Source organism: Bombus impatiens, unplaced genomic scaffold, assembly GCF_000188095.3.
Source record: "Bombus impatiens unplaced genomic scaffold, BIMP_2.2 scf_0685, whole genome shotgun sequence".
In the NCBI taxonomy this organism is placed as follows: domain Eukaryota; kingdom Metazoa; phylum Arthropoda; class Insecta; order Hymenoptera; family Apidae; genus Bombus; species Bombus impatiens.
Window position 1 is genome coordinate 52,662 of NT_177104.1, and position 12,980 is coordinate 65,641.

Below are 12,980 nucleotides of genomic sequence, written 5' to 3' on the forward strand. Positions count from 1 at the left end.
CTAGCCGATCACGTACTGTGGAGACGCGTCGACATCTGGTAAACATCCTGCCCGGAGAATAGGATCTGCGTGTGGCAAGCTACGGGACAGAAACCGTTGGAATGTTTACTGCCGCGTGCCGCTACAAATCTTTCTTTTAAGGATAGCTATAGGATTACTCAATGCCTTTGTTAGATGGAGAGTTCGTCCCGTTGACCGCGGCCACGTTCGGCGACTAATTGTCGCTTTGAGCCCAAGCTCATTGTCACAAGTCTCAAACAAATACAATTGGTTAGAATGACGGCAAATCGTTTAGTTACAACTGTAGATTTTAATTACAATGCTTTTATGGACTTTCCCGAGGTTTCAGAGGGAAGGCACCGGTGTCCTCTTATCTCCGACATATATAATATAGTCACCTTTTGCAATAGGTACTGCAGCATGAATAATCAGCCCTCCAGTATCAGTGAAACTTTTCGAGCAATTTGCTTTACAGTTATGCTCAAGTAACGATGTCAGTTCGTAAACTGCTACGTATGGTGGATCAGTAAGCGGAACTTCATGTCCATTAACCTGCAATTTAAGTGTTTGTCATTCACTTATTCAGATTTATTTCTAAACCGATAGAATATATGATATGTTTGTATTTGATCAAGATAATTAAAAGAATACTAATTGAAAATAATATACGGTCGGATCCCGTATGAGACGATGCTTCTCTAACGTGGACTAAAAATTACGCCAATGCTTCCATATAACGCGATTAAGAAGCTGCAGGAAATGACTCTTTTCTAATATGAAAATATGTAAGTCTTTGAATTGACTCGACGCATGGTTTTGCATTAACTCTTGTGCGATAATGAGTTAGTATTGTGAACAGTTATTATTGTGGGTCGCATATTATTTTATCATATTAAGAAAAGACTGCATATTTATTTAATTATATTCTTTTGCGCTCTTGAATTCGTAACGGAACGTATATCTAGCGTTATAGGAGGTGCTATTGTACTACATTGTAACCGTATCAGTTATATACACAGATTCATTGATCAATATCCGAAACAGGTCTTTATGTCTGAAAGTTCAAGCTTTCAAGCATTAACTCAAGGATCTGTCAGGTTAAACACGATGCGTAGACGAGAAGTCAAGCCACATTTTGTACTTTTGCTGCGAATTCGCCTCAAGCCGAGGAGTAACGGGCACAAACCCGGCCATGACACTGAGACGCGATCTGATGCGGTGCAAATATCCATCGAGTATAACATAGTAATTAAAGTCATTATCAAGCGATGAACTGTTTAATTCTGTATATGAGTCACCAATTCCCCAGTCTCGTCAAAGAAACGGGAAGTAGATAAGAAGTGTTTACGCAAAGCGACTAGTTCATAGTGTCGTATATTTGATTTCCCAGTGAGAGCGTGTCTATGATAGGAAACTTGCCGTTGGCAAGTCTATATAACAAATGGCACAGAAAAGAGCAGCAATTTGCAGTTGAAAATCATTGAAGCTAACGAAAAAATTTCTATCATTAACCGCAAGTGAACAACAATTTAACAGATCTTATAGAAGCTGGTACCCTTGCAGTTAGAAGTGTTGAGGTTATCTATTAGAGGAACGCGTGGACGAATGTGTAACATACACAATATACCTATGTTTCACAACAACTATCCATTGACGACTAACAAGGTGTTAATACAACTGCGGAGAACTTAGAAAATATAAACAAAGATAGGCACAAAACCAGATACCCCCCTCACGTTCAGAAATCACGTAAAAAGTACAAATTGGTTGAAGATACTAAATTACATCATAAAATTTAATTTCGGCACTGTGACAACGAAACCAAGTTATTGTGAAAGAACTATCCAACGCGGTAATTTAAATCTGTTTTCAATTGTGTGTTAATTTATAGTCGGCGAATTATAGTTTTAATATTATTTTGATAAATTAACTTTTATTATAATATAGTCAAATAAACTAATATTTTAATAATATTTAAATAAAAAAATAAATTACAATATAAATTAATAAACTAATTTTTCCTACCTTTTTCAGTTCTTCTCGTTTGTTACTTCGAGCTTGCGTTAGTATATGTGAACGTTATATGAACGTGCGCTCTGTAGCAGCTGACACGCAGTGTACATTATGTTCATTATCTTCCTTTATTAAAATTGTTTAGTAATAAGCAACAATAGATAACGTAGACGACAATAAATAATAACTCAAAAATTGTTTAATACTGTTGTCTATACAGTATAGTGCAACATAATATAACACATTTTCGTTGGTCTTTGTACATTTGCTAAAAATATCGAGCTTAGAAATTAAAATTGTGCGGTGTCCGAATCCGCAGAAGCCGATAATTGCTTTTGTCGTTGTAAACACACACGCAGTTGGCGTAAAAAGTATTCGTACAAGAACTAATTTCAACAAAAATTTTGTAGAACATCGTTTATTAATAAAATTTTAACAAATAAAAATTATATACGCATTCTTACAAGTCTGTAGAATATGTAGAATATATAGAAAATAAAGCTGGGATATCTATGCCCTCCGTGAAAATATTAACAAATATCTAAAAAATGGCAAAAATATATGCGTAATAAATATTCGTAGTTACAGTTTAAGGGAAAAAATTATTAAGACGAGTATAATTATTTTAGTACTCAGCAGATTTCTTTTGATTTTATTATGACTTGAAGCCGCCGTGGCATTGAATTTGTCAAATTGACAAAGATCCTACTTACAATATTTTTCCATTCTTGTAAAAGTATCCTCATTGAATCATTTCCAGACGAAATATGGTGATCTGTATTTTGCGTTTTAGGTAGTCCCATATATTTTCAATAATGTTTATATTTGGGAATTGTGGAGGTATTTTAAGTGTTTCGGAACATTGTTCGTCTTTCAAACCTATTTTCCCTGCACTTTGATGCAGATTGTCTTTTATGCTATGAAGCGGTAACTGTAGAAATATTTATTACGCGTAGATATTTTCCTAGATATTTATTAAAAGTTAAACAACAGAGATAGAAAATTATTTTGTGAAAAATCTTATTTTCTGAAAATTAATTTGGAGGCTTCTAGGAATACATATGTGGCGGCACTCGACAGCAAAATACCACAGCTCAACACTAACTAGAACCTGACAACGGCGACGCAGTGGTTAGCGCCTTAGATTACGAATATTCAGGACCTGGGTTCAAATCCTGACCGATTTTTCTTCCACGCATCTAAAAATGAGAAGAAAATACAGGGATACCCCAGCAGCGACATCTATAGCCAGCAACTACAATTATCACGGACACCTATATACCTCACATATATAATTTCTATTTCTTAAAATTTAGTTACTAAACGCTCTACGAAATGTATTACAAACGTGTACTAAATGTTCTACTATAATTTTGTTAAAGTTAGGTTCTATACAAATACTTTTCGTATTAACTGTATCTGGGAATATTATACTTTACGGAAACATGCTTTTCGAGAATATTTATTGAATATGTGACATTTCTATTCGTCTTAATATTTATAACGCAATTGTAAAAGATTGATTGAATTTCTACCTGCAAGATGCCGACGATTTTTGTCATTTCCTCCTCCGAAATATCATCTGTTTTGAAAAATCTTTTAATAAAGCGAACAGTGTTTGACAGCTCATGGGAATTTATTCGATCGCAATGGCTTTCGAGCGATAGCAATTTCTTATAAGATTCTAAATTAACATCCTTCGATGCTAACGCTCTTATGACAGTTATACATTGATAACTTGGATGTGGATGGCCAAATTCAGTTATAGATACCTGAAACATTACATTATTATATCAGTATATATTGTTAACAGATCTCTTTCATATATCTATCGATATATAAAATAGCTATAGAGTTTCTTCTGACGTAAGAAATAGCAATAATCTAACAAGAGCATCACCCGAGAATGACACGCCGATTTTGATGAAACTTTGCATATTTATTATGCAATCAAAAATATTCCACACAAATTTTTTATCTACGATCGATTTACCTGTAGAGACAGGAAACAGCTCTTAAAATTGTTTACTAAAAACATATTTTCTGGAATGTCTCTAAAATTATGAATTTTGTGCTTTTGGACGAGTATGGTTAAACTTTTGCTCGAAACTCGAAAGGAAACTCTCAGTCACTACCAATATTGGTTCGTAAATTGGTTCCGTAGCTCTTCTTGTTCTTTGTTAGGAAGTGTAAAGTGTTAGACTTTTAAATGGAGATAAAATATTTAATCCCAACTCCGAAACTATGATACCGTCAACGTCTCCAACGTTGCTTCGGATATGACGATCACGGAAAAAGTATTATAGTTTAGAAACCCTAAAAAAGTGGTTTTCGGAAGTGAAATTAGCTCAAATGAAGATGCTTGATTTTGAACTGTTGAAAAATGAGATCAATTATATTCAAGAAGAATTTTGTGTATTCAAGAATATTACGCAATCATATTTTCAAAGATGTAAATATAGATAAATTATTAGAATATAATTGAGGTGTATGTGTTGTCCGTGATGATTGTTGGTAGCTGCTGGCTGTAGATGCCGGTGCTGGGGTACTGCTGTATTTTTCTTCTTATTTAAGAATTGTGGAAGAAAAATATATGACTACGGGCGCCGGGATTCGAACCTGGGTCTCAATACCGTTGTATTTGTTGTCGAGTGCCGCCACATAATGTTTTTGTAAGTTGATTTGTGCATAAAATCATTTTACGCTAACTGTAAGACACGCGTCTCGTATACGCTAAATCGTCCAAAGTTGCTGCTACGCCCGACCGAAAAAGTCCTCGAGTGCGAAGGGTTAAATCAACCTCTTCAGTACGATGCGCCATTATAGTGGTTTTCGCGGATGTCATCTTATATTACGACGCGCCACTATAGTGGCTCACTCTACTGACTCATTCGCTCACCGTTTAAACTAAATGATCTATTTCACTTGCCTTGTTTCATACGCATTTGCCCTCACAACGTTTTATAACAGAATTAACAATGTAAAGACAGAATATATAGTCTTTGTTTTTGGTACGCCAGTGTCGGGTGTCAATTGTTGCTTTTCATTAAAATAAATTATTAGTTCATTATTAGTTGCTCTTTTTAACATGCCGATCCGTATCCTTATAATTTTTTAGAATCTTCAACCTCAAAATGTCGCTTCAAAATAGAAAACTAAGAGCAATTTGAAAGACACTATCGCGTTATGAGTGTGAAAATTGTGACGTGGTCTATGTGTCGTACCGTGCTTTAAAATATATCACACTCAACTGTATTATTAATTATTAAAGTAAATTATTAAAGTTACAGTATATGCATCATATCTTTAAGAAAAATTATAATTTAGTTATCCTTCCAAAACTTCGTTCCAATGCGCTTGCGTAGGGAGCAGCATTATCCGTCACACATTGCAGTGCTGTATCGTCCATTTATGTAGGATTGAAACAGTATAAAATACATTAATTGTAAGCTAGAAAATACTTTTTTAAAAATAGGAGTAGCGTTCGCATCTTAAAAAACAACAAAATGCATTCTTTTAACGATTAATTCTGCAATATTCCCGATTCTGGATTATTCCAAAATGCTCTGCACAAGTAACGACCCCTTCTATAATTATTTGAATTGTATATTAAAAATCATTACTGTTTTTTTAAATATTTTTTGTTAATACTTATTGATTTTCGTGTAAACGCATTGATCAGAATTTCGATTTTACTAAGATTTTACTTTGATTTTACATTACAATTAGATGAATTTAAATTCAAATTGGATTAGGTTTGTTACTGCAGACAATTGCTACGCTTGGATTGAAAACTTAAGAAAAATTAACCAGTAGAAATGCGATATACAGGGTGTTTCACTTAAAACAGGCAATCTAAATATTTTCTCTGCCTATGCATAATACGAGACATATTCCTTACGTAATTTAAATGATTTTAAGTGGCGATTTAGATGGAAGAACATTTTTTAAATAAATATCCTTTCATATCTTCTTTTCCAGGTAACCCATGTTTCTCTAAGTGTACATAAATAATTTTTCATATTGTATGTTATAGCTAACATTACTGTATATTCACCCACGTACAATAGTACGATCTTCAAACGATCTCGGACTCTAATATTTTTTAATTAATGGAATTTAGTTTTTGTGAGATTGCAGGTTTCAGCGATAACAAAAGATCGATCGTCAATTTAAAATTGTACAGGAACAAATGTTATTTCTGTCTAGATATTCAAGGATTTGGTAGCTGTTAAATCTCTCATTGTATCGATAAACGATCTGCAATGCATTATTCAAAGCGGGAGGAAGTCACAATGGTTTTATCGTGATCTGTATACGCATGTGTCGATGGAAACAAGCGTGCGAGACGTAAATCTGTTACTCGTAATAGAAGTCGGAGGAACATCATCACCAATTAATCAAATTACGAGGTTTGTGAGAATCACGTATCGGTATAAATTCAACATTAATTTGATATTAGCGTGTCAAACATATTCCGGATGCCTGATTCATAAAAATGTTATCCTTTCCATCTATTTTTTCATCAAGAAATCACATTTCAAATCGCATATTGTCGCATCGTATAGTGGACGAAAGGCCTAAGAGATATCGGGCGAACTATAAACAATGTCGCGTGAAAGCCGAAGTGCCGACAGGTCCAACAATGTATCGTCTGTCCATCAATCGAATAGTTTCGCGGAAAAGGCTTGCGTGACCCTGACCACGAGCGGTTGCGGAATACGTGCATGATGGGGCTAAGACGAAAGACAAAGGGATGCTAAGGGACAAAGACGAATTAACAGTCAGTGTTGATTGAGAAGCCAGAGAGCGTGAATCGAGCGTTGTCGAGAGAATGTAGTCCGCGTGACAGAGAGCGATGGAACTGTAGTGACGAGAGTTGCAAATCAACTATTTAGTTGTTTTAATTATAATACGTTATTGTGATTAGTTCACGTTAAACAACCATCGTTTCCTGTTTAACCAACATCTGTTTAATCCATTTACTTTAAATAAACTAATTGTAGTAAAGATCCTGCAATATTTTTAAATGCTGTATACGATAAAAGTCGAGCTGCTGTTATATATAGGAAGAAGTTGTTTAGAATGTTGACATTTTTAAAAAAACCGATGGTTTCAAAAAGTGTGAGTATTGGAAGAAACGGTTTGCAGATTCGTGTTTAGCTTACAAAAATAAAAATAGTTAGGTTATCTTAACAATGAAGTAGTGTAATTACCTTATGATCTCTACGAGAAGAAGAAAAATTACACTCTAATCCATGATCTTTGCAATCTTGACAAAGAGGCCAGCCACATTTTTCACAAGCTACTGCAATGGTTTCGTTCAAGACCATGTAACAGCGAAGGCACACAGGAGCGCAATTATACATAGGACCTGCTATCAGAGGTTCATCATCTTTCAAAACAATTTCCCCAACTTTGATATTTCGTGTGGCTATACAATGACGACCCAATAAGGAATCTTCTGCTAACTGTAAAACGAGGTACGTAATTAATTTCGAATTTTTCTTTGCAATTTGCCCAAAGTGGTGTAATAATTAACATTGGTAACTCGCGAATGACAATATTCATTGAGATGCTATTACGCCATGATTATAGTCCGTATACATGTTTATAATACTATTTCATAGATCAATTTCATATTCCTTGTATAATCTTCTAATAGTCCGAGTTTCGTAAAGCTTCGTCTTTCGTATCTCTACGATGTATTATATTATAGTTACATTTACTTTGCATAACGTTGAGCCTTTTATTACCCTCATTTTCATACACTGTTGGAATATCACATTTGTTATTTACGAAACTGAATGTGTATCTAGTAAAGCTAGTATTATCAGCAAACACAAATACTTTAATGTCTACGAATGTTGAGATACCGACTGTGTATAGCGTATATAAAATTACTCTTAAGACACTTTCTTAGAAAACTTCTACGTTTATGCCCGTCTATATTTTCTTATGGAAACATGCCCTAATGGTTTGTAACACAATCTTACATACCATATACTATCGAAGACTTTAGAAGTGCTGACCAGCATTACTTATTCTTTAGTGCGCGATTCGTTTTATTAGGTATTTCGTACATTTATTGAATGATTGGGGTTAGATTGGGGTTATTTATTCTTTTACTTGAATTGGTATTATTACGGACTGTTATTCGTCTGCTTCGTTCTGAGGTGTTGTGTTCATGCCTAGTACACGCATATATCGGCAATTAAAGAACGGAATTCCTCCTTGAACCTAATTCACTCTCCTTTGTGGGCAGTTATTCGTGAGTCACACGAACCATCCAGAAAGGTAAGATCGCTAATTGATTTGTTAATTATCTGATATAAAGAGACGAACACGTCTAACAATTCAGGTCTTTTTAATTACACTAAGGAGATTTTTCAAATAGAGATTTAGAGGTTTTTTACACAAGGTTTTTCATAAGCTTTTAAGCACTCTTGTGCCAATTCCGTGTCAGTTCCCCTATAACATTTATTTTTAAAACATTCATTTATAAAACTCATCTAGTAATTATCAGGTGTCATCCGTCGAATATCTTCACCCCAATATAGTACCTTTGTCTCTAGTGGCATATTAGTGAATGGCGAATTACAAGTCTCGCAAAGTTAGATAAAATTATCTAAGCTGGACGATAGGTTATTTGAATTTGATTCGAGACAGAACATTTTTTACTAAATATCTTTATAAACAACAAATTATATACAAATAATTGATTGAATATTTGAGTCATAATATAACATAATAATTATGTAATATTTTGCACTCCTTTTTATTTTTACCGCATCGCGGCTTTGGATTCCGAGGTATGAAAGAAAAGATAAATTTTGATGATTTTTGAATCTATTATAAAGATCCACATTTTGCATAACTTTTTCCTGTATATGTAAATATCGGCCAATCATTTCCGAGATATTCGCAAAAAACTATCAGTGAATTTTGCCTACAATTGTGCGGCCGTAACAGCGCGCATGATACAATTAGTTGCCGGTCGTCTACAGGGTGGGTCGGAAATCGCAGTACGACGGGACAAGGATTGATTCTACACGAAAAGATAAGTAAGTGTAAGAAAGTGTTAAATGTTTGTAACTGGATCAGCGGGAAGATATGTCCTATAATATGCAAAAAACTCATCTCGATTGGTCATGCCGTTTCAGAGAAATCGGTCAACATACAAAAAGAAAAAAAAATATACCCATTGAATTGAGATATTTTTTTTCTTTCCCGAAGTCAGTATCAAGACTGACCCTTATGTGTATTATATGACTTTTCTTTATTATAAGTATTTCTAAAATTTATGATTCATGGTATGCTAAAGTGTGCAAATACAAGGTATACTAGCATATTAAGCTTTAGAGTTGAAAATTATATTTTACAAAAAAATTAAATAAAGAAGCACATTCTTTACAGATTTACAAAAAATTTTATCAAAGATACAGATTGTGCCAATACTTCCATTCGGCACTGTACCATGTTACAACTACATATTTCCTCATAGATATTATATTAGGATAAAAAATATTTTTCATTTTCGCCTGCATCATTTTCAACTTTCACTTGTAATTTTAAGTAATTTATAACGTATCAAACTATGAAAAAGTAGAAAGTACGATGTATACTTGAATTTCTTATAACTAGGTACTATAAAACACAGAAAATTTTAATTCAGCATATGTAAAAATGTTAAACTCAAAATTCGTTACGTTTAACATTCGCCTCTTTCTGTGGGTCCTTTGAATGCTATATACTCGTATATATACTTTGTAAATCTTATAACAGTATCATTGTTAAAAATATGATAATAAAAATTTGTTTAAAATATGTAATGTCGTTAAAAATTTTGTAAAACTCTGACATTACAGTTCCAGAATTTATAATTAAAAAAGAAAATTGGTTAACTTGAGAAAATCGTACAAGAGTAATAAATAAATTAAAATCAGAAATATTTAATTATTTAATGTTTTATCTTCAAATTTTGAATAATTAATACGACTCAGACTTAGTATAAATTTGAAACAATTGTACATTATATTTATACCAAACTATCCTTCGTACATAATTATCTTCAATAAGGAAATGGTACATTTCAATGAATCGTCGCACTACGTGCTTCTAAAAAATTTGCACGTAAACCTATCTTTTCATTAGCATATAAGAAATGGTTATTACATTCACAGGACAGTTTTACAGAAATTAATAAATACACCATCATATTTCGATATAATTTGGTGCCAATTTTGGTATGGTTCTTGAATATAGTTTTCCTGTTCAGAAGAAAAAGAACAACGAAGAGCCTCTTTTCTTAATTCCGCCACGTGTTACTGTGTTAAAATACATCAGATTTCTCGCAAGGTTCGTGTCTCAAGTCAAGTTTCGATAGTTTCGTTTCAAAATTGAGAGTAGTCTTGAATTTTGAGCTTTACCTAACAACTACTTCAGGCAGCACTGGAACTCGAATTTCTTTCAAATTTCGGTTAAGGTTCTAACCTTATAAATAAGATAATCTTAACCAAAATAACGCATTGACTTTAGGCGATGAAAACCATACTTAAATCAAAAACCATGTTCTATTTGTTCGATGGATATTGTGACAAATTATTTTCAAACATCGTGTACAAACTTTATAACGCATAAGAAACAATTTTACAAGGTATAATAAATTTGATTACATTAAAGTAATCTTGCTTTTTCTCCTAAGAACTAAGACTAAACTTAATATAATATAATTATATAATTGAATTCATAGGCTAGAAAATATTAGATTAGTACGAAAACTACTAACCTTAAAACTTTTGCAAGCTTTTGCGTGATTCCTCCAATCCTCTTTCTGATGTTGCTTACTGCAGTAATAAACATTTCCACAGGCACTACATTTATGAATTGCATTTTTCCCGCAAATCGCACAAGTAGTCTGAGATTCCATTGTTAAAACTTGTAACAATCTCGTTTACAAAAATGCATATATTACATACGTTGTGGTAAAAGTGATTCATATGTTCTTAATTATTTTAATATTATTTTATGTGCTAACATTTTTTATTTATAGTAACAGAGATTTAAATCATTAAATTATAATCTCTCGTTATTAAATAATAATTTGAAAATATAGAAATTCCAATAATATTTCGAATTAGTATAATATATTTAATACATACTATGACCAAAGAAAAAAGCTTTAATATTAAAAGTACAACAAATTTTCCATAAAAATAATAGATATTTTTCCTTTTTCATCACAGTTTGATTGAGTTACATATTCACGTATAATATTGTTAATTGAGCGATTAAAATATATAGTCTAAAAAATAGATAAGCGAAAAATATAATTTAATTATACAAAAATTTATTAATTTGAAGTCATTAGAAATGCGATATGAATATAAAAAAAATGTATTTTGAATATAAAAATGCACAAAATTTAATGAAACACACGGTATTGTGATTAGCCGTGCAATTAAATGCATCATCCTGTTGAAAAAAAGAAATGAAGGAGGAAGAAAGTTTGCGATCTCAAAACTTACCACAAATAACTTTTTAATCGTAAGAATTCGAACAAAAAATTTTTAAATATCTTCTTTCATTTAATGAATTTCATTCACTTATAACTGTTATGTACTTTTATAATAAGTTTTATATAATATAAAATATAAATAGAAGTTTAGTTCACATATATTCTGTTATAAATTAAAAGTACGAAGTGATTCATTAAATTCTGAAAAAAGAGCTAATATTAAATTATGTGGGGCTTAAAAAGTATTAGTATTACAAATGTAGCTATTCAAAAATAATTGAAACAAATATACATTTAGTCGAAAAAGTAACTTAAAAGTTATGCAACACACGACGCGATAAACTACTTTGTTATTTAAAACAAGGAGCGTCCGCTTTTGCACGGTGATATAGACTAACTAAGCGTATTGCTTGAGAGGAAGTTGATTTCCAGAATAGAATCTATTTAGAGAAGAGCAACAGTACTTGTGCCTAGACATGCACGCTAGTAATTATATGCCTGTGTAGCATAGTACATCTACACATCTTAACATCAATCCATATTTCTAACACATTTTCAAAACGGAGAACATTGAATGATTTACACGTGCAAAGATAAATATTAATTTTATAATGGAATCTATGTATCCAAAAAATATATAAAATCGCGCGTTTCTTATTTCTCCTTTTTTCTTCTTCAACACGTTGCGTATTTCCAACTTTATTGTTAAAAAATAGAGTATGTACATCTGCATTGTACGAGCGAAAAATGAAAGAGAGAAAGACAAAAGGAAAACGCCATGAGACGAGCGTATTGCGTATGTGTTGAATGAATGAATATGCAATAAAACGAATTCATTCCAGTTTGAAATATAAGAGAATAGAGCGGTGTACGTTAATACTTTGTTATTCTGTTACACATAAATTTTATATGTCGGGTTTACATTAGAATTATGGTTAGGGGCGTGAAACGAATCTTCGTTTGGGTTACACGTTGTCGTTATGCAATAGAGAAGACATTGACTAGTGCAAATACGATTATTATAGAGCCGGACAAGTAACCGTGGTAGTTAGGTACTCGAGAAACTAATGACAATGATCCTAGGTTCAATAACGAATCCGCGGACAACGGGACGGTAGTCGTACGCACTCGCAAAATCTAAGTCGGATTCTGTGTTAATATTCGCTGACCGTAAGGAGTTAATCCTTTTTTGTCGATGAGACCGCAAGAGAGAATGACTTTCCGTCCCGGTGATACCCCAGAGGAAAACTATGACGGGGTGTGTCTAAGGACACGAGATCATCGGATTCGTCGAGAAAAGCCTTCGTTCAGAAAGTAAGGGAAATTGGCGTTGCTGCTAGTTGGTCAATCTCCATATCGGTGGTTAGAAAAAGATGCTAGCCGCCCTCGAGGGAAAGTTGCTAGTGGGAGACGCCGCTCGTTGAAAAATAGGTCTCCCCTATCTTCCCGT

At 33.0% G+C, this 12,980-nt stretch overlaps 1 protein-coding gene and 1 long non-coding RNA gene across 4 annotated transcripts in view; one reads left to right on the forward strand and one right to left on the reverse strand.

Moving 5' to 3' along the window:
* The window catches only part of LOC105681259, a 19,059-nt gene extending 13,890 nt beyond the window's left edge, over positions 1-5,169 (forward strand). Inside the window, exon 3 of the long non-coding RNA XR_001102543.3 lies at positions 5,077-5,169. This is a non-coding gene — a long non-coding RNA (uncharacterized LOC105681259). The remainder of the gene's footprint in view (positions 1-5,076) is intronic.
* Positions 1-11,589, reverse strand: part of LOC100743563 (SET domain-containing protein SmydA-8-like) — a 57,973-nt gene extending 46,384 nt beyond the window's left edge. The window contains exons 1-5 of one of the 3 annotated variants that reach the window (XM_003492364.4): positions 11,541-11,589; positions 10,802-10,961; positions 7,230-7,484; positions 3,549-3,785; positions 399-552 (exon numbers count right to left, since the gene is read on the reverse strand). In XM_003492364.4, the coding sequence (XP_003492412.2) occupies positions 399-552; positions 3,549-3,785; positions 7,230-7,484; positions 10,802-10,942 (787 nt within the window). In that variant the 5' untranslated portion in view covers positions 10,943-10,961; positions 11,541-11,589. Of the gene's footprint in view, positions 1-398; positions 553-3,548; positions 3,786-7,229; positions 7,485-10,801; positions 11,055-11,540 lie in introns of those variants that run through there. The other 2 variants (XM_012390058.3, XM_024370259.2) reach the window with 2 other exon arrangements.
* Between the last annotated feature and the right edge of the window lie 1,391 nt (positions 11,590-12,980).